The 19,866-nt window shown below is 42.8% G+C and overlaps 1 protein-coding gene across 5 annotated transcripts in view; it reads right to left on the bottom strand.

Annotated features, from left to right (window-relative positions):
• bbs9 (Bardet-Biedl syndrome 9) overlaps nt 1-19,866 on the bottom strand; it is a 505,659-nt gene that overhangs the window by 191,859 nt on the left and 293,934 nt on the right. For all 5 annotated transcript variants that reach the window (XR_005943329.1, XM_041190083.1, XM_041190082.1 and 2 more), the window contains one exon: nt 4,538-4,757. Coding sequence is in view for 4 of the 5 variants with exons in the window: in XM_041190083.1 (XP_041046017.1) it covers nt 4,538-4,757 (220 nt within the window). In the remaining variant the exon portion in view is untranslated. The remainder of the gene's footprint in view (nt 1-4,537; nt 4,758-19,866) is intronic.

Below are 19,866 nucleotides of genomic sequence, written 5' to 3'. Positions count from 1 at the left end.
AAATGTGTCCACTAAGAAAAGTTACCTGGAAAATCAAATCTATAACAAGATTTATAGCAAATACATTAGACTAATCTGAAAGTACAACAAGTAAATTGGAAGGAATTGGGGTTTGACAGTAAAGACAAAGGAGGTAAAGGGGCAGGTGTTACCCCTCCTGCAATTGCATGAAAGGTGCCTTGGGAAAGGGATGAGGCACTGGGGGGTCATGGAGGAGTGGGCCAGTGTGTTGTGGAGGGGACAGTCCCTTTGGAATATTGACAGGGGAGGGGAAGATGTGCTTGGTGGTGGCATCATGCTGGAGGTAGTAGTGATGGTGGAGGATAGTCCTTTGAATACAGAGGCTGGCCAGGTGGAAAATGAAGACAAAGGGGATCCTTATAAAGGTTCTGGGAGGGAGGGGATGGAATGAGGGCAGAAGTACAGGAAATGAGTCAGATATGGTTCAGGAAAAAGGAAGATAGCATCATCAAAACAGATGTGATGGGGATGGGGAAACTGGGAAAATGAAAGCAGGATGTGAGAAAGTGTAGTCAAGGTAGCTGTGGGACTCGGTACACTTGTAATAAATATTAGTAGACTCTCTAGCCCCAGAAATTGAGACGGAGAAATCAAGGAAGGAAAGAGATGTGTCAAAGATGTACTGTATAAGGTGAGAGATGGGTGGATATTGGAAGCAAAATGATTAAGTTTTCCAGTTCCAGAGAAGCAGGAAGCAGCACCGAAGCAGTCATCGATGTCCCGGATAAGAAGTTCTGGGAGGGGGCCTGAGTAGGAATGGAGCAAGGAATGTTCCACATACCCAACAAAAAGACAGGCATAAATAGGGCCCATGCAGGTACCCATAGCCACACATTTTATTTGAAGGAAGTGAGTCAAGTTAAAAGAGAAATCGTTCAGTGAGACAACAAGTTCAGTCAGGCAGAGAAAAGAGCGGTGGTGGAGGGGCAATGTTCAGGCCTCCGTTCAAGAAAGATGCTGGGAGCCCTCAGATTGTCCTAGTGGGGGTAAGGGGTGCAGAGGGATTGGACTTTTTTAAAATTCATTCACGGGATGTGGGCTTCGCTGGCTGGGTCACCATTTATTGCCCATCCCTAATTGCCCTTGAGAAGGTGGTGGTGAGCTGCCTTCTTGAACCGCTGCAGTCCATGTGGTGTAGGTACACCCACAGTGCTGTTAGGAAGGGAATTCCAGGATTTTGACCCAGTGACAGTGAAGGAACGATATATTTCCAAGTCAGGATGGTGAGTGACTTGGAGGGGAACTTCCAGGTGGTGGTGTTCCCATCTATCTGCATCCATAGTGGAAAGTCAGCATTCAGGGCCAGGAAATTGGAAATCCTTTACATGCTAATATCAAATATACACGTGTTGCTGGCATTTTAGATTACAGCAAAAATGAGTTCCTGCTATTATCTATACTGTCCAACAGCTGCTACATTAGATTGTTAACACAGCTGAATATACCGGGGTTGAAGAGTTAAATTATAAAGATGGACATGTTGCATCAACTTTGCTCCTCCTGGCCTGAATTTAAAAGGTTGAAGGAGGACCTAATCAAGGTTTTTAAAATGATGAAGAGGTTCAATAGAGAATTCAAAGAAAGCTATTTTCACTGGTGGTGGAATCCAGAACAGTCATAATCTTAAAACAAGAGTCAAACCATTTGGCAGTGAAATCTGGAAGCACTTTTTCTATATGAAAGATAGTGGAAATCTAGAATTCATCCTCCCACAAGGCTGTGGTTGCTGGAGATCAACACTTCCAGACTGAGATTGATAGATTTCTCTTAGGTGTGAACATCAGGGGCATGGAGATAAATAGGATCGAGGTACTGGTCAATCATGACCTACATGAATTTGTAATAAGGTCAAAGACTGAATGGCCTCTTCCTATTTCTGTTCCTGAAACATGGAATCACATTTTGTCTCCTTGTTTTAACCTGTACTTTTGCTTTCAACTTAAAACGTTAAATATTTACTTTATAGTTTCTGTCATGTTTCCCTAATGGCTGGAGATAGAAACACATTATTTTCACCAGAACTAATAAAACCCAAAGGTCCTTTCCTCAGATACCTGACTACAGCAGGTCAATCAGCATCTGTAAAGAGGCCAGACTAGGGCTCAACTACTGGAACTGTTTCAGTCAGAGGGCCAGCAGCTAAAGAGCCTCATCAGCCCCACTGGGAGAGGTAGGCATTGCTGAGGCAGGTAGGGTACCTTGAAGGAGACTCAATAAGCGAGGTTAAATGGATAAACCTGAGAGAGAAAGGCGGTAGGCCCCTGGAATTGGAAGGGAATCCCTGTCAGTTAGATTGTTGGGGCCACAGCGGCTGCCATTCATGCTCACTGTCCCCTCTTTGGGGGATGAAGCCTCTGGCTCCAATGGTCCTCCTGGAATGCCACAGAGAGGCCGTCTCCATTGAGATGGCAGTCTCCACACAGGGTGAAGGAGGGCCACTCTGCTGGCAACCCCATTAAATTGGCTGCCTGCCTCCAGGGTGTGGGCTCCCAATCTGTGCCCCCATCAACTGCTGGTAAAGATCTCTCGCAGTGCGAATGCATTGGGCAGCTGTCCCAATGTGGCTATTCCCTATTTTGCTGGCCTCAGCCTTCTCCATGGGAAAATTCAGATCTTTGGCACTTGTTAAGGGAAATATAAATAAATGTTACCAGTGACAGTGCGCAGCCTTACCACTAATAACTGGAACACAGCTACAACTCTTCCTGAATGACTCATTTGAAAAGGGGTTTACAAATCAGGGACTGTATTACAGTGGTTATGGTGCTGGACTTGTGTGTCCCAGAGGTTGTGAGTTAAAATCCCACCAGGGCAAGTTCTGAAAATGATAATTTGTGGACCGCAAAAGTGACCACAAAAATTGTTGGATTGTCACAAAAACCCAACTGAATGTCTGATGAATCTTCTATCCCTCGCCCAGTGTTGTTTGTGTGTCCCTCCAGTCCCACACCATGTGATGCTCGCAACAATAGCTTGCATTTAAGTAGCTCCTTGAATGTAGTACTGCTTTAACACTGAGTCTTGTGAACAATCCCAGGGATGGACAATGATGGCTTGCCACTGTCACTCACATATCTATAATGGTGCTGTCCAGGAGAAATCACTGACTAGTCACAGGTGTGGTGACAGTGTTTTAGTCACATATACTGCTTTCAGTAGAAAACGCCTTATGCACAATACATGTAAATGTGTATATTTTCTTAACAAATAGACACCTATTCAGTAAGCAAGGAAGTAAAGCACTTGCAATGAAAAATATCACACACCCTTTTTATTTTCCTCTCACCATTTTACCAACAAACACAAAAAGGTTAGAGTTCACATGCACACTGTGAGAATGAATATCGAGATCACATAACCAAGGTAATGGCTGCTACTCAATTTTTTGTTTAATCATCAGAAATGCAATTAGCCACTTCTGGATTCCAAGCTAACCACATGTGGCCAGTGCCCAATATATTGGGCAATGTTGCCTTAGAACAATGAGTGAAAAGGATTATGATGTTGACTGTCACTGTGACAAGTTATTGAAATAAGTAATAGAATATTTAAAATAATGAAGCATTATCTGAACAGTGTTGAAAATAGAATTAGTAGCACTGCATGTACCTGAACAAACTGCAGAGAAAATGAAATAAAACAGTATTTAAATGTCTATAATTGTGCACAAGTGACAAAAATTCATTTGCCACTCTGAACAGTCAAACATCCAGATGTCAATTCCAGCAACATACTCTCTGCAGTCACAACTCACAAAGGAGGAGGAAGAAACAAAGAGAAAATATAAACCCAAGTCTTTCTTTCTATATATTAATCACCAGAAGACACAATGGTCTAAAGACAGGAGCTCATCCCGCCGTGTCTGAAATTCCCAGAATATGTACAATTCCATTAGCTCCAGTCAGCTATCATCAATAGCCTACGGGTTGGATTAAGTAACCTTTGTCTGTCACAGTAACCTTAAAGACTGTAACAAAATGTGTATTTCAGCGATTTATAAAAACAATCACCCTTCACAGAACTGGCCAATTATGGATTAACTATAAAGTCTTGCTGTCCATTGATGTAAGGTAAAAGAAATAATTATGTAAAGCCAGTTCATATTTGATTGAGTGCATAAAGAAAACTGGAGGCTGTAAAATGCATATAAAGGTCAAAAAAACCAACAATCCACTCTGAAGCAGTCCTGAACAATCTTATCTGAAGCAGGTCCTTTCCACAATATGTAGCTTTTTAATTTTGTGGCTGCTTATCTTTCACTAATAATAATTCACTAAATCTGTCCTTGTAAACAAAAGTGTGTTATCTTTTATGTCGCTTGCTTTGTGTAAACCCATTATTCCTTGGACACAATGTGACTTATAATGGGGCAGATAAGAGCTGGTGTGTTTACTCTCCAAACATTTACTGTCTACTACTGTGATTTTCAGAGTGAAATATATGACCACATAAAACAATAGCTCTCATTATAGTTTAGCAGCTGATGAACACTGCTCTTCTTCGATGTCAAGTTTACCTGAAATTGTGGCTGCCTGCTGTGTGCTGTCAGCAGTTAAAGACAGCCGACCTCCTTTGCTCAGCCTGTCACACAGGAGCGTAATGTGTTTCTTTAATCTGGATGTATCTTTCGGCATACTGAGTTGGTTTGTCGAGCTTAGAGTCTGGTCCCTGGAGCTTTTTGACAGACAGGTCCTTAGTAAGTGAGCAACTGCCGCATCCACACACTCCTCCCAGCCCTGCCAGAGTCAAGAGATAGAATCTATTTAAAATAATGATTGATAATATTGGAAATTAATAGACAAGGATAACAATTTCAAATCTGAGAGCTATTCAAACTAGAGGAGCCCTTTATTTTATAATCTTTAGCAGGAGCACTGGATTCCAAGTGCAGCTCCCTGATAGTGTTCCGCTCCAAGCTGCATCGTTAGGTGACCTTTAAGGATGATCCAAAAATGCATCCTCCTGGCAAAGAACTGGGACATTCATTTCCACAGATTAAAAACATTTTAGCACAAGAAAATCTGTTGCAGATTTCTCAACTGCTAGCAGTGACTAGCATATAGATGCCAGGTGCAGTATTCACTACCACTTCAGTGACTTGCTAAGGACTGTTAAATAAAACATTAAAGATGTTGAACTTCAGGCCAGGAGAGCAGTTCTCTCCAATCCCAGTCACTCAAACATTTGATATGAATGGCCTGTGAATTTCTATTTTTAGTGATGTGTTTATTTTGCTATGTGTTTTGCAAATCTGATGATTTAACTTAAGTATAACAGTGTCAGAGGTTACATTTTTACTTCATCTTCAATAAAGGCTGTGCTGTCAGCTGTCTGGGTCCCTTAACCTCACTGTTTATCTCCAGAATGCTCCTTAAAACTTACTTCTTTTGGTTACCTGTCCAAGTGTCATGCGACTTGGTGTCAATTTTTTTTTCTCAATCTTTCTGTCAAGCACTTGAGGTGTTTTACCATGTTAAAGGCACTAGGTATAAATGCAAGTTGTTTAAAAAGCTATCTCTCTGGTCAGCTTTTCATAGTGAAGAAAAGACTTGCATTTATATAGCACATTTCACAACCACAGGATGTCCCAAATGTTTTATAGCCAATGAAGTAATTTTGAAGTGTAGTCATTGTAATATAGGAAACATTGCAGCCAATTTGCACACAGCAAGCTCCCACAAACAGCAATATGATAATGACCTGATAATCTGTTTTTTATGTTGTTGATTGAGGGACAAATATTGGCCAGGACACGAAGGAGAACTCCCCTGTTCTTCTCTGAAATAGTGCCATGGGATCTTTTACAAGCACCAAAGTAGATGGGGCCTCGGTTAAACATCTCATCTAAAAGTTGGCATCTCCAACAGTGAGCATTCTCTCCCTTGATTTTTGTGCTCAAGTCCTGGAGTGGCCCCACTCTCAAATACTTCTGAATCAGAAGTGAGAATGTTACCAACCAATGCATGGTTAACACATGTCAGTAAGTGGACTACACGATGGCAGACCAGTTAGCTATACTCTTAGGTGGGTTCAAATGTGAAGCTCTGCTTCATTTACAACCATTTCCATGCTTTCATTCACTATTACTGCATACTCCCCACATGCACTATTCCTAAACGGTGCCAATACCAAGTAAACATTAACTTTCTTCTAAGCAAAAGGTCCCACAAACAGCAATGAGATGAATGGTCAATTAAATTTGGTAGTGTTGATTTGAGGAGGAATATTGGTCAGGCATGTAAGCCTTGTGTTAGCAATCTCCACTGAGTCAGAGAGTTGTGGGTTCAATCCCCACTGTAGAATTTGAGGATAATCCACGTCAGTGCAAGACTGATGTACTGTCATCTTTTACTGATGACATTAAACCAAGGCCGCTTCCCACTCTAATGACCAAAAAAATTTCTCATGGCACTATTCAAAGAAAAGCAAGGGAATTACACCTCAAAGGTACTTAACTGGCTGTGATCTAACAAGCCAGGTGAAGTTCAGTAACTCCAACTGTACAGTGCTCCTCCACTAAGGGGAGATGGTGGTGTAGTGGTTATGTCCCTGGACTAGTAATCCAGAGACCCAGGCTAATGTTCTGGGGACATGGGTTTGAATCTCGCCATGGCAGCTGGTAGAATTTGAATTCAGTTAATAATATCTTCAGTTTAACAATATAAAGCTAGTCTCAATAATGATGACCATGAAACCATCACTGATTGTCTCAAAAACCCAGCTTGTTCTCCCTTTAGGGAAAGAAATCTGCCATCCTTACCTGATCTGGCCAACATGTGACTCTAGGCCCACCCACAGCAATGTGGTTGACTCTCAACTGCCCTCTGAAATGACCTAGTTAGGGATGGGCAACAAATGCCAGTGATGCCCACATCCCATGAATGAATAAAAAAAAGCCTGAGGATAGAGAACTGCCAAGTGAGTGACTGGCAGTTCAACCAGAACCCAGGAACAGAGAGTGTTATTGCAGCACTAAGAGCTGCGCTGGACAGTGCGAGATGGATGAATTGACAGCCGAGATGCAGCTCAATGTCCTTGAGTATCTATTAGTGTATGTCAGTTCACCTTCATGCAGTCAAGTTCAATATCCCCTCACTGTTCTTGATTGTAAGACCAGCATGAGCAGCTATCTCCCCTTGACAAAAAATTGAACAAGACTAAAAACAGGAATGTAGTAAATTTTTGCAATTTGTCTTTTTGTATTAAAAGCATGGTCAGGCTTTTCCCTTTGTTAGCCTATTTAAAGCTAAATTTAATATTGTACAGCACAAAAATTTATCGATTGACACTAAAAAAGAGATGCCACTTCTGAATATCAATTCTTTTAGGAATCCAAACTTAGTTGTTAATTTGTCCAGATCTTCAAACGATTACAAGAAATTGTGCTTATCATAATTTTGTGAAAACAATGATTATTGTATACAGATCCCAGGTGCTTTCACTTCAGTACTTACTAGCTGAACATTTTCTAGCCTTTAACATCTGGTATATACCAAGAACTTTAGCTTGAAAATTGTCTATGAAGCGACAGCATACAACCAGTTGTATGAAATTCCTCTCTCCAATAACTTAGCAAAGATGTTAAACTGTTAAATTAAATAATTAGTACCTCTACTGGAATTGCAGAAAGAGGAATTTCACATGAACTCATCCAAATATGGTAATCATGGAATCATATCAAGCTTCCAAGTCCATTTACCCACATATTGATGATGGTGACTACACTTCAAGAAACAAAGTAATTCATTGACTGTAAAGTACATTGAAACCACATGGCACTACATCAATGAAAGTTAATGTTTTCTTGGTACTGGCACCATTTAGGAATAGTGCATGTGGGGAATGTGCAGTAAAAGTGAATGAAAGCAGGGAAATGGTTGCAACTGAAGCAGAACTTCACATTTGAATCCATCTAAGAGTATAGCTAAAACATTAATAAAAATACCTGGAAAAACTCAGCAGGTCTGGCAGCATCTGCGGAGAGGAACACAGTTAATGTTTCCAGTCTGTATGACTCTGCAACAGAACTAAGGAAAAATAGAAAAGAGGTGAAATATAAGCGGGTTCGAGGGGGGGGGTGGGACAGGTAGAGCCACCCACGTACCCACCCCACCACCCCCCCACCCCCCCCCTTGAACCAGCTTATATTTCATCTCTCTTCTATTTTTCCTTAGTTCTGTTGAAAAGCCATACGGACTCGAAACATTAACTGTGTTTCTCTCCGCAGATGCTGCCAGACCTGCTGAGTTTTTCCAGGTATTTTTATTTTTGTTTTGGATTTCCAGCATCCGCAGTTTTTTGCTTTTATCTAACAGTATAGCTAACTGGTCTGCCATTGTGTATTCCATTTACTTATATGTGCTAACCATGCATTGGTTGGTAGCACCCTCACTTCTGAGTCAGGAGGTTCTGGGATCTGGGAGTGGGGCCACTCCAGGGCTTGAGCACAAAAATCAAGGGAGGGAATGCTCATTGCATCATGGCTCCATGTGCACAAGCATCTTCAGTTTAAGCTGAATTTTAATTTAGCATTGATCTGAATACAACCTGGCCTCAATTTTAGTTGATGATAATTCAAAACAAACCACCCTTGCCTTAGATACTAGCTGTGCATTTTTTTTGAAAGCAATTTATTTCCAAGCTCTGTAACTCAACATTAATTGTCAACTATCCATTTCACAACCTATGGAATTCTGCACTGCTTTGTGTCACAATGTTTTACATCATAGCATCACCTAATTACTACCTGTCCCATATACTTTTCCTTCTGTTCTATCCAGTCCACATTGCTGATAATGTGTTCTGTGTCTTCACATTTATTGTTCAATAAAAACAAATGCAACAAAATCCAAACTGAGACTTCACTAACTGGATTGGCTGATGTACTGTGTCATTCCTGTCAAATGTCCATGAGTAGAATTTTATGACCACCCGCCATGGCAGTGGCACAGTGCCCGCCACCTAACAGCTTCCACAGTATTTTACCTGTGGCAGGGGGAGAGTCAGACGGCCCCGCCCTTGGATTGATTTGAGATCCTTAAGTGGCCATTACGGGACTCCTGCCACTACTGGTATTTTACCAGTGGCGGTAGATGTTGACACCCTTTGCAGGGATCTCTCCCAGTTCAGGATGTCCTGTGCCCAATGGAGGCCAACACCCCCACAACAGTACACCCCACCCCACTCCGTGTATTCCACCCCAAACCCCCCTCACCGGGGCTTGCCAGCCTGGTCCCAGCGCAATCCCTGCCCTCTTTTACTTTGGTATCCTGTTCCACCTTGACTTTGGGGACTGCCTGTAAACCCAGCAGTAACCACCGCTCTCATCTGATTGGTTGGCAGCTCTCCAACGCGGGACTTTCCCCCAGATGGAAGCAGAAGTCTCTTCCTGAGCCAATTAACGGCCCAACAGAAAGAAAATGGTTGCAAGGCAACCTGGTCAAGTGGATGTGGGCTCACCCCTGACATTTCAGCCAGTGGCGGAGTGAGGCCACTGCCTCCACATAAAATTCCAGCGTATGTCCCAGTCGTTTGAGTTTCACAGATTCTGGGAAGACTACTCTGAAGAAGTTATCTGAGTCTCAATATTCATGATAATCAGATATACCCAGAGTATCCTTGAATAGTATAGATATATTCAAGGGGAAGCTAGATAAACATATGGTGGAGAAGGTAATAGAGGGTTACAATGAAAGATTTAGATGAGAGAAATTGCTTGAGTTGTGCATAAACACCGGCACAGACTGTTTAGGCTAAATGGACTGTTTCTGTGTTGTTTGTCATCATAAGTAATCTAGTCAGAATAATTTGTTTTCACTTCCTGTATGCATTTTCAATGCTAGATCGGAAAGTAAAACTTCAATTTCACATGACTAAATCTGTAATCCCAATTTTTTATCTGACTTCATCCATTTAATGATAGCTAAGTGAACTATTTGCCACTCTTTAAATTGCAGCTTTTGTTACACAGCAATAATCAACAAAAAGTGCCTTGTGATTTTCTTTATTTACCCATAGCAAATAGTAAAGACAGAAACGTGAATGAATCATGTTTAACCTCCAATTAAACCCTGGCTCTAGACCATAACAGGCAGTGCATAGAGGCCCACAACAAAGTTGAGCTCCTATAATAATGGTCTCTTCCTGAGGTCTACTCAGAAAGATATGAAAAGGCCTGCAGGTGCTTTGGCCACGGGCTTTTCCATAGCCGTACCACATTAAGAAACCCCAAAGGGAACGCTCATAAAGGGTAATCAAGCTGGTAATGACGATAATCGAGGAGGACTATAAACCCTAGAATTACAATACCTCTTTTACTTAATTTAACAGGGACATGTTTGAATATTGGACAGGTGTGCTGTTTTGTATAATTGTTTACTTGCTGTTAAAGTGAATGATTCTGCCCTTTAAGTGTTAATTTTAAATACTTCTGTTTTTTAATAACTAAATAGCAGAAGGAGAAGATACCTAGATTTTGGTTAAATGTTTCATGAAGCACATTAAATTCTTGCCTTATTCATACTTCTCAAATTGATAGCAACAGAAACTTGAGTCAGGGTATAACCTACAACTATTTGAAGAAGAATGCTATCAGGGTTCTTTTAAGCCATTTAAGTTAACTCTATTTGCTAAAGTATCTGCTAAGATGCAACACTAATAATGGCCTCTTTAGCTAAACATTTATTTACTGCCAGTTAAATGTTTAAATGTACTACCTAACTGTAACTTAAGTATATTTTAGTTCTCTTTTGATGTTGTAACATCAATTATAATAGTGAAATTAATTAAATGAGAATTATTTATTTGATAGTAAGGAATCAAATGAATTATTTTACAAAGAGCAGGGTATTTGCTGCTGTTTTAAAAAGAGATGTATCACTACAATGAGCATCAGCTTTCAGGACTGAATAGTCTGTTTAATTCAATTCAGTTGCATTAACAGCATTTAATAGGCCTTTCTGCTTTCTAAATGGAACAGTTTTAAAACAATATTTGGCGGCCCAAGAAAAATAAACCTGAGCTGGAGTGGATGAATATGTCAATTAAAATGGCAATAAAAAAAAACTATGCAAAATTTACGGAGAAAAGTAAGAGACAGAACTCTTGGGAGGGATGTCGGAATTTATAAAGTTAAAATGTTAACACTGCCAAGACGATCCTAGAGATGAGTGGAGTTAAATATGCTAAACAGTTACAATTATTAGATAATTTACATGAAGAATATCTAGATGCTGTTTCAGATAACCAAACAGATTTTAACTTAAAAAATGTAACGGAAGATTGTGCAGCAAAAAGCTGTGATAGCATGACAGCTCCAGATGGCTTCAAATCCCAGTATTGGTTCCACATTGATAAACACTGGAAATCTTCCCTTTTTTTCGGTCCATTGTTTAAATATTGCTGCATTACTGTCTAATGAATTGACGTTACATTCAAAGTAACAGGAAGATAAGATTACTGACCTGATTGAGATACATGAGGTCATTGAATGACCACAGGAACTGGCTCTGGGTCAACGGGCCACAGTGTGAGTGGGCCTGGGGTCAATGGGCCGTTTTGTCAGTAGGCCGCTGGGCTAATGGGCTGCTGGTGCTAGATCAATGAGCTGCTGCGTCAATGGGGTGCTGATGTTGGGTCACGGGTTGCTACGTAAGCTGGCCAGTGGAGCTGACACAATGGGCTACTGCCACTGCAGCTATGCTTGTAGAATGGGAAGCTGGTCTCATTGGATTTAGCGTGGTCAGTTCATCCAATTGTAGTAAGTTCCCTGTGTATTTCCATGTGCATGGGGAAATCTATGACTGCAGGTGGGTGGAGAATAAGGATTGCTGCTGCTCTTGGAAGGCTGTTGTTGTTCGAAACCTTTGTTGACTGCTCTGCTGCATAGAAAACTGATATCTCACCGAAGAGCAAGTGCAAGAACTGCCTGCTTTGAATACTGGACCTAGTGTTTTGTTGGAAGAATTGAGGGAGAGGAAGAACAGAGCACTCCTTTTAGAGTAAATGTACAGCATACTAAGCAGGCTCTTACCCCAAGAGTCAATGCTGTCTCCCATGTCCATTGATCATGGATACATGTGAGAAAGAATTGTACTCGGATGAGAAAGAAAACATTTGCATGCTGTAGAGTCATTCCTTCACATAAGCTGGAATGTGGGCTGGGTACTGGACTGCACCTCATGAGGTTAAGAACATAAGAAATAGGAGCCAGAGTAAACCAAACGGCCCCTTGGGCCTGCTCTGTTATACAATATGATCATAGCTGATCATCGGCCTTAACTCCAATTTTTCCGCCTGCTCCCCATATCCCTTGATTGGCTGAAAGGCCAAAAATCTGTCTACCCCAACCTTAAATATATTCAAGATGGATCATGCACAGCTGACTGTGGTAGAGTATTCCAAAGATCCACAACTCTGAGTGAAGAAATTTCTCCTCATCTGAATCCTAAATGATTGTCCCCTTATCCTAAGACTATGCCCATATTCTAGAGTCCCCAGCCAGGGGAAACAATCTCTCAGTGTTGACTTTGAGGTCACTTCTCATTCGTCTAAACTCCAGAGAGCATAGAGCCAATTTACGCAGCCTCTCATCAATTGTTAATTAAAATATAACATAAAACTCCCCAAAGCAGACCTCCCACAAATAGAGGAAATCTATTCTGGTGGAGGCCTTGCCTTTCTGTGCTGCCTTATCCACTGCCATAGATTGTGTTGGCGAGGGAGAGTGTGGAGTCTGCATCATTCTAGCATGTTCACTTTCATGGTTGCCCTTCAATTCACTCAGTAACAAAGTGTGGCATTGTATAGGTCCTGCTACTGTGCACACAGCCATTCAGAGCATTCTTCATGCTGACATGTTCCCTCTCTCTCAGGTGTTTTGAGTGAGATGTTAAAACGAGGCCTCATCCGCTGTCTCAGATGGAAACAAAATATCTCATGGCACTATTTCAAAGGAAAGCACGGGAGGTTTCCCAGTGTCCTGGTGAATATTTATTCCTCAACCAACATCACTAATACAGATGATCAGGTCACTTATCTTGTTGGTGTTTGTGGGGGCTCTTGCTGTATGTAATTTGGGTGTCTTATTTCCTACATTACAACAGTGATTACACTTCAGAATTACTTTATTGCTAAAGTGTGTCCTGAGGTTGTGAAGAGACCCATAAAAATGCAATTTTTTTCTTCATTATAGGTGTTTCCCAAGATGACGTTACTGATGGCCCATCATACAAAAGGCCATCAAACACAAAATGATCTACCTCACAGGATCAGACTGTCAGTGGAGAGCACCTGCTGAAGCACCTAGCAGTACTCAAGAGGACTAACTGGAGGGGGCAGCAAAAAGGGAAAGAACAAGCTGGGGGTGGCTGGAGCCTGATACTAAGCTCAAGGGTTTGAACTTTATAGCAGCTGCAGAGAAACAGGAACTTATTAATGGTGAGAAGTGCTTCATGCAGTGTTTTGCAAATCCTCAGAGCTCTCTGCTTGGGATAGAGATTCTTCAGAAGTGAGGGGTTGACATCAATGCAGACTCCCGCTGTCTGCCACATATTGAGTACAAGCACCACAGCCATCTACAGAGAAGAACTATCCTCACTGGAAACATTAACCTTAGTTTTTCCTGCATTTTATGTTTGTGTTTCAGATTTCCAGCATCCACAGTATTTTACTTTTTGTTAAACATTTTTGAATTGTCAAATAGAGTGCACCATGACAGTGGTTATTGCTGAATTCAGTGATGTTCTGAAATGCACAGTCTGTTCCAAGCTCACCCAAAAGGAGTTGGCTTGATAACTCCAACATTATGTCAAATCAGGCGCTTGGATGTTTTGGTATGAGTTCCTCATTTTACCAGTATAAACCTGTACTGAAGTTTGAATAATTTTCTTCCACATTAGTTCCATCAGGTTTGTGCATCAGTCCCCACACTCACTGCCTCCATACCTACAATCAATACTACGTCAAAACTGTGAATGAAGTACATCTTATACAGGTACATTACATCAAACTTTAAAACATAAAATAAGAAACAACTGAGGTTATGCAATACCTAGCAGTTATTTCCTTAATGGTATGCAAGTAATTAGAAAAGGGAATAGCATATGCTTATTTGATCAGCATTTTAACACTCTGAATATAGACATTCTAAACCTTCATAATAGGTACTTTTATTTCACATAACATTTGCAAAATCATATTCTGTACATCTTTAATGCTAAACATTATAAAGTATATTTAAAAAGAAGTGCTGTAAACATTTAATTAGTTTGCAGTATAACATCTAGAACAGTCTCTTTCTTGTACTGAAATCCCAGATTACGTAGTATTAAGAAGGTATAAATGCCTAAACAGTCTACAAATGTCCACAGCCTTCAATAATGATTGTGAATAAATCACATCATCTATATCAAAAATACTGACAGCTTCTACATTGAGACAAACATTAATTAATACTGGTCACTTATATTTCTATTTGTAATCAGGAAAGAAAATGCCAGTGGGCTTTCAGGAGGGAATCCACGGTTAGAGAGAAACTAATCCAACTAGAAAAGCAAATAAAAACTTTGCCAAGTAAGGGAACAAACTATACTGGGGATTGCAGCATCTTGTCATTTCAAAAAGGGATCAAAAAATCATAAATGAAGACAAATGGTTTAATGGCTTACATGGTCAAAGAATGGATTACATAGTCAAAGAAAGCTCCATTGTTCTGGAGCCCTTTTGTTTTACCGATGCACAGAATTTAAACAATAACACAAACACACACTTGTTTTCTTTGTGGTTCTAAGTTGAATATGACTCCTAAAAGTCTACATAAAGAACATGAACAGAGAAGACTATTCCTTCTCAAGTCTCTGGCATTGGGCCTGTTCTCGCAAGAACCTGTGAAGTTGTTTGTCCATCAGATTAACATTATCAAACTTGTTAAATGACAGATACACCAGTGGGACAATGTTACACCCTTTCTGTCTCGTTATTATTAAGAGTACTTGTCTGTACCCAAAGAGATACATTAAGCCTGTCAAAAGGATGTCTGAAGGCTTAAAGATATTTGAATGTTATAACAAGACTAGTGTTTCTTTATTTTGAACTGTGTGCAACAAATAAATATTTTAAAGACAACACATTTTAATTGCATACAAGGTTTATATCTTTTGGAACAAAAATAAAAATAGCTGGAAAAACTCAGCAGGTCTGACAGCATCTGTGGAAAGGAACACAGTTAACGTTTCGAATCCGTATGACTCTTCAACAGAACTAAGGAAAAATAGAAAAGAGATGAAATATAAGCTGGTTCGGGGGGGGGGGGGGGGGGGGGGGGGGGGGGGGGGGGTGGCGGAGGGGGGGTGCGTGGGTGGCTCTACCTGTCCCACCCACCGCCCCCCTCATACCAACTTATATTTCACCTCTTTTCTATTTTTCCTTAGTTCTGTTGAAGAGTCGTACGGACTCGAAATGTTAACTGTGTTCCTCTCCGCAGATGCTGCCAGACATGCTGAGTTTTTCCAGCTATTTTTATTTTTATTTTTGTTTTGGATTTCCAGCATCCGCAGTTTTTGGCTTTTATATCTTTTGGAAATGTCCCAGACTGTTTATATAAAACTGCCCATTAGCTCTTCGTAAACTAAATGGTAAAAGGTTAGGCCCCAGCACAGATCCCTGTGGGCCTCCACTGGTCACTTCCTGCCCATTAGAACAAGACTCGCTTATGTATACTGTCTGTTTTCTGCTAGCTAGACAATCTTCTATCCATGCTAATATGTTACCCCCTACACTGTGAGCTTTTATTTTCCACAGAGTTTGAAGCTTTCAGCTAATGTCATTGAATAAAGAAATTTAGCTACATATTTCCCAAATATAAATACACCAGTTGGCACTCATATAGCACTTTTTACATAGAAAAGCTGAGGTGTAAGCAAATAAAAATATAAACTGATGCAAAAGAGGAGGTGGATTTTAAGAAGATGAGAGGGGTTTAAGGTGGGAAATACAGAACTTGGGAGCCAGCTGGAAGAAGGCATGGCCACAAAAAGTAGGAAAAAGGTGGGGAGGTCATACAGAAGACCAGAGTTCAGAGCTAGACAAAGGGGCCTAGTTATAGAGATGAAGAAGGTTCCAAGGCTAGGGAGGGATAAGATAATGAAGGAGTTTAAATCAGAGGATAAGTGCTGACAGGTTGTGATGGCCAGGAGCGAGTGTAGATCAGCGAAAACAGCCATTGGATGAACAAGGCTTGGTGTAAAATGGGATATTGACAGCAGAGTTTTAGTTGAGCTGAGGTTTGTGGAAGGGAGAGGATAGTATAGGCTAGCCAAGAGGTCAAGAGACTATGCAAATTGCAAGGTGATAAAAGACAAGGATGAGTAATTCATGTGGTAAAACAACTGAGACAGGCTAAGAAGGAAAGGTTTGGTTGGTGGGAGGAGGGAAAGTTTGGTTGGTGGGAGGTGGGAAGGTTTGGTTGGTGAGAGGAGGGAAGGTTTGGTTGGTGAGAGGAGGGAAGGTTTGGTTGGTGGGAAAAGGGAAGGTTTGGTTGGGGAGGGGAGGGAAGGTTTGGATGGTGAGAGGAGGGAAGGTTTGGTTGGTGGGAAAAGGGAAGGTTGGTTGGTGAGGGGAGGGAAGGTTTGGTTGGTGAGAGGAGGGAAGGTTTGGTTGGTGAGAGGAGGGAAGGTTTGGTTGGTGAGAGGAGGGAAGGTTTGGTTGGTGAGAGGAGGGAAGGTTTGGTTGGTGAGAGGAGGGAAGGTTTGGTTGGTGAGAGGAGGGAAGGTTTGGTTGGTGAGGGGAGGGAAGGTTTGGTTGGTGAGAGGAGGGAAGGTTTGGTTGGTGAGGAGAGGGAAGGTTTGGTTGGTGAGAGGAGGAAAGGTTTGGTTGGTGAGAGGAGGGAAGGTTTGGTTGGTGAGAGGAGGGAAGGTTTGGTTGGTGGGAAAAGGGAAAGTTGGTTGTTGAGAGGAGGGAAGGTTTGGTTGGTGAGAGGAGGGAAGGTTTGGTTGGTGAGAGGAGGGAAGGTTTGGTTGGTAGGAAAAGGGAAGGTTGGTTGGTGAGAGGAGGGAAGGTTTGGTTGGTAGGAAAAGGGAAGGTTGGTTGGTGAGAGGAGGAAAGTTTTGGTTGGTAGGAAAAGGGAAGGTTGGTTGGTGAGAGGAGGGAAGGTTGGTTGGTGAGAGGAGGGAAGGTTTGGTTGGTGAGAGGAGGGAAGGTTTGGTCGGTGAGAGGAGGGAAGGTTTGGTTGGTGAGAGGAGGGAAGGTTTGGTTGGTGAGAGGAGGGAAGGTTTGGTTGGTGGGAAAAGGGAAGGTTGGTTGGTGAGAGGAGGGAAGGTTTGGTTGGTAGGAAAAGGGAAGGTTGGTTGGTGAGAGGAGGGAAGGTTTGGTTGGTGGGAAAAGAGAAGGTTGGTTGGTGGGAAAAGAGAAGGTTGGTTGGTGGGAAAAGAGAAGGTTGGTTGCTGGGAGGAGGGAAGGTTGGTTGGTGGGAGGAGGGAAGGTTGGTTGGTGGGAAAAGGGAATGTTGGTTGGTAAGAGGAGGGAAGGTTGGTTGGTGGGAGGAGGGAAGGTTGGTTGGTGGGAAAAGAGAAGGTTGGTTGGTGGGAAAAGAGAAGGTTGGTTGGTGGGAAAAGAGAAGGTCGGTTGGTGGGAAAAGGGAAGGTTGGTTGGTGGGAAAAGGGAAGGTTGGTTGGTGGGAAAAGGGAAGGTTGGTTGGTGGGAAAAGAGAAGGTTGGTTGGCGGGAAAAGGGAAGGCTTGGTTGGTGGGAAAAGGGAGGGTTGGTTGGTGGGAAAAGGGAAGGTTTGGTTGGTGGCAAAAGGGAAGGTTGGTTGGTGGGAAAAGGGAAGGTTTGGTTGGTGAGAGGAGGGAAGGTTGGGTGGTGAGAGGAGGGAAGGTTTGGTTGGTGAGAGGAGGGAAGGTTTGGTTGGTGAGAGGAGGGAAGGTTTGGTTGGTGGGAAAAGAGAAGGTTGGTTGGTAGGAAAAGAGAAGGTTGGTTGGTGGGAGGAGGGAAGGTTGGTTGGTGGGAAAAGGGAAGGTTGGTTGGTGGGAGGAGGGAAGGTTTGGTTGGTGGGAAAAGAGAAGGTTGGTTGGTGGGAAAAGAGAAGGTTGGTTGGTGGGAAAAGGGAAGGTTTTGTTGGTGGGAAAAGGGAAGGTTGGTTGGTGAGAGGAGGGAAGGTTCGGTTGGTGGGAAAAGGGATAGTTGGTTGGTGAGAGGAGGGAAGGTTTGGTTGGTGGGAAAAGGGAAGGTTGGTTGGTGGGAAAAGAGAAGGTTGGTTGGTAGGAAAAGAGAAGGTTGGTTGGTGGGAGGAGGGAAGGTTGGTTGGTGGGAAAAGGGAAGGTTGGTTGGTGGGAAAAGAGAAGGTTGGTTGGTGGGAAAAGAGAAGGTTGGTTGGTGGGAGGAGGGAAGGTTTGGTTGGTGAGAGGAGGGAAGGTTTGGTTGGTGAGAGGAGGGAAGGTTGGTTGGTGGGAGGAGGGAAGGTTTGGTTGGTGAGAGGAGGGAAGGTTGGTTGGTGGGAGGAGGGAAGGTTGGTTGGTGGGAAAAGGGAACGTTGGTTGGTGGGAGGAGGGAAGGTTGTTTGGTGGGAAAAGAAAAGGTTGGTTGGTGGGAAAAGGGAAGGTTGGTTGGTGGGAAAAGGGAAGGTTTGGTTGGTTGGAAAAGGGAAGTTTGGTTTGTGGGAAAAGGGAAGGTTTGGTTGGTGAGAAAAGGGAAGTTTGGTTGGTGGGAAAAGGGAAGGTTGGTTGGTGGGAAAAGGAAGGTTGGTTGGTGGGAAAAGAGAAGGTTGGTTGGTGGGAAAAGGGAAGGTTTGGTTGGTGGGAAAAGGGAAGGTTGGTTGGTGGGAAAAGGGAAGGTTTGGTTGGTGGGAAAAGGGAAGGTTGGTTGGTGGGAAAAGGGAAGGTTTGGTTGGTGAGAGGAGGGAAGGTTGGGTGGTGAGAGGAGGGAAGGTTTGGTTGGTGGGAAAAGGGAAGGTTGGTTGGTGGGAGGAGGGAAGGTTGGTTGGTGAGAAAAGGGAAGGTTTGGTTGGTGGGAAAAGGGAAGGTTTGGTTGGTGGGAAAAGGGAAGGTTGGTTGGTGGGAAAAGGGAAGGTTTGGTTGGTGGGAGGAGGGAAGGTTGGTTGGTGGGAAAAGGGAAGGTTGGTTGGTGGGAAAAGGGAAGGTTTGGTTGGTGGGAGGAGGGTAGGTTTGGTTGGTGGGAAAAGGGAAGGTTGGTTGGTGGGAAAAAGGAAGGTTGGTTGGTGGGAAAAGGGAAGGTTGGTTGGTGGGAAAAGGGAAGGTTGGTTGGTGGGAAAAGGGAAAGTTTGGTTGGTGGGAAAAGGGAAAGTTGGTTGATGGGAAAAGGGAAGGTTGGTTGGTGAGAGGAGGGAAGGTTTGGTTGATGGGAAAAGGGAAGGTTGGTTGGTGGGAAAAGGGAAGGTTGTTGGTGAGAGGAGGGAAGGTTGGTTGGTGGGAAAAGGGAAGGTTTGGTTGGTGGGAAAAGGGAAGGTTGGTTGGTGGGAAAAGAGAAGGTTGGTTGGTGGAAAAAGGGAAGGTTGGTTGGTGGGAAAAGGGAAGGTTGGTTGGTGGGAAAAGGGAAGGTTGGTTGGTGAGAGGAAGGAAGGTTTGGTTGGTGGGAAAAGGGAAGGTTGGTTGGTGGGAAAAGGGAAGGTTGGTTGGTGGGAAAAGGGAAGGTTTGGTTGGTGGGAAAAGGGAAGGTTTGCTTGGTGGGAAAAGGGAAGGTTGGTTGGTGGGAAAAGGGAAGGTTTGGTTGGTGGGAAAAGGGAAGGTTTGGTTGGTGAGAGGAGGGAAGGTTGGTTGGTGGGAAAAGGGAAGGTTGGTTGGTGGGAAAAGGGAAGGTTGGTTGGTGAGAGGAAGGAAGGTTTGGTTGGTGGGAA

This window comes from Carcharodon carcharias, chromosome 6, assembly GCF_017639515.1.
Source record: "Carcharodon carcharias isolate sCarCar2 chromosome 6, sCarCar2.pri, whole genome shotgun sequence".
Taxonomy (NCBI): Eukaryota; Metazoa; Chordata; class Chondrichthyes; order Lamniformes; family Lamnidae; genus Carcharodon; species Carcharodon carcharias.
This window is presented reverse-complemented; position numbering and strand designations above follow the sequence as displayed.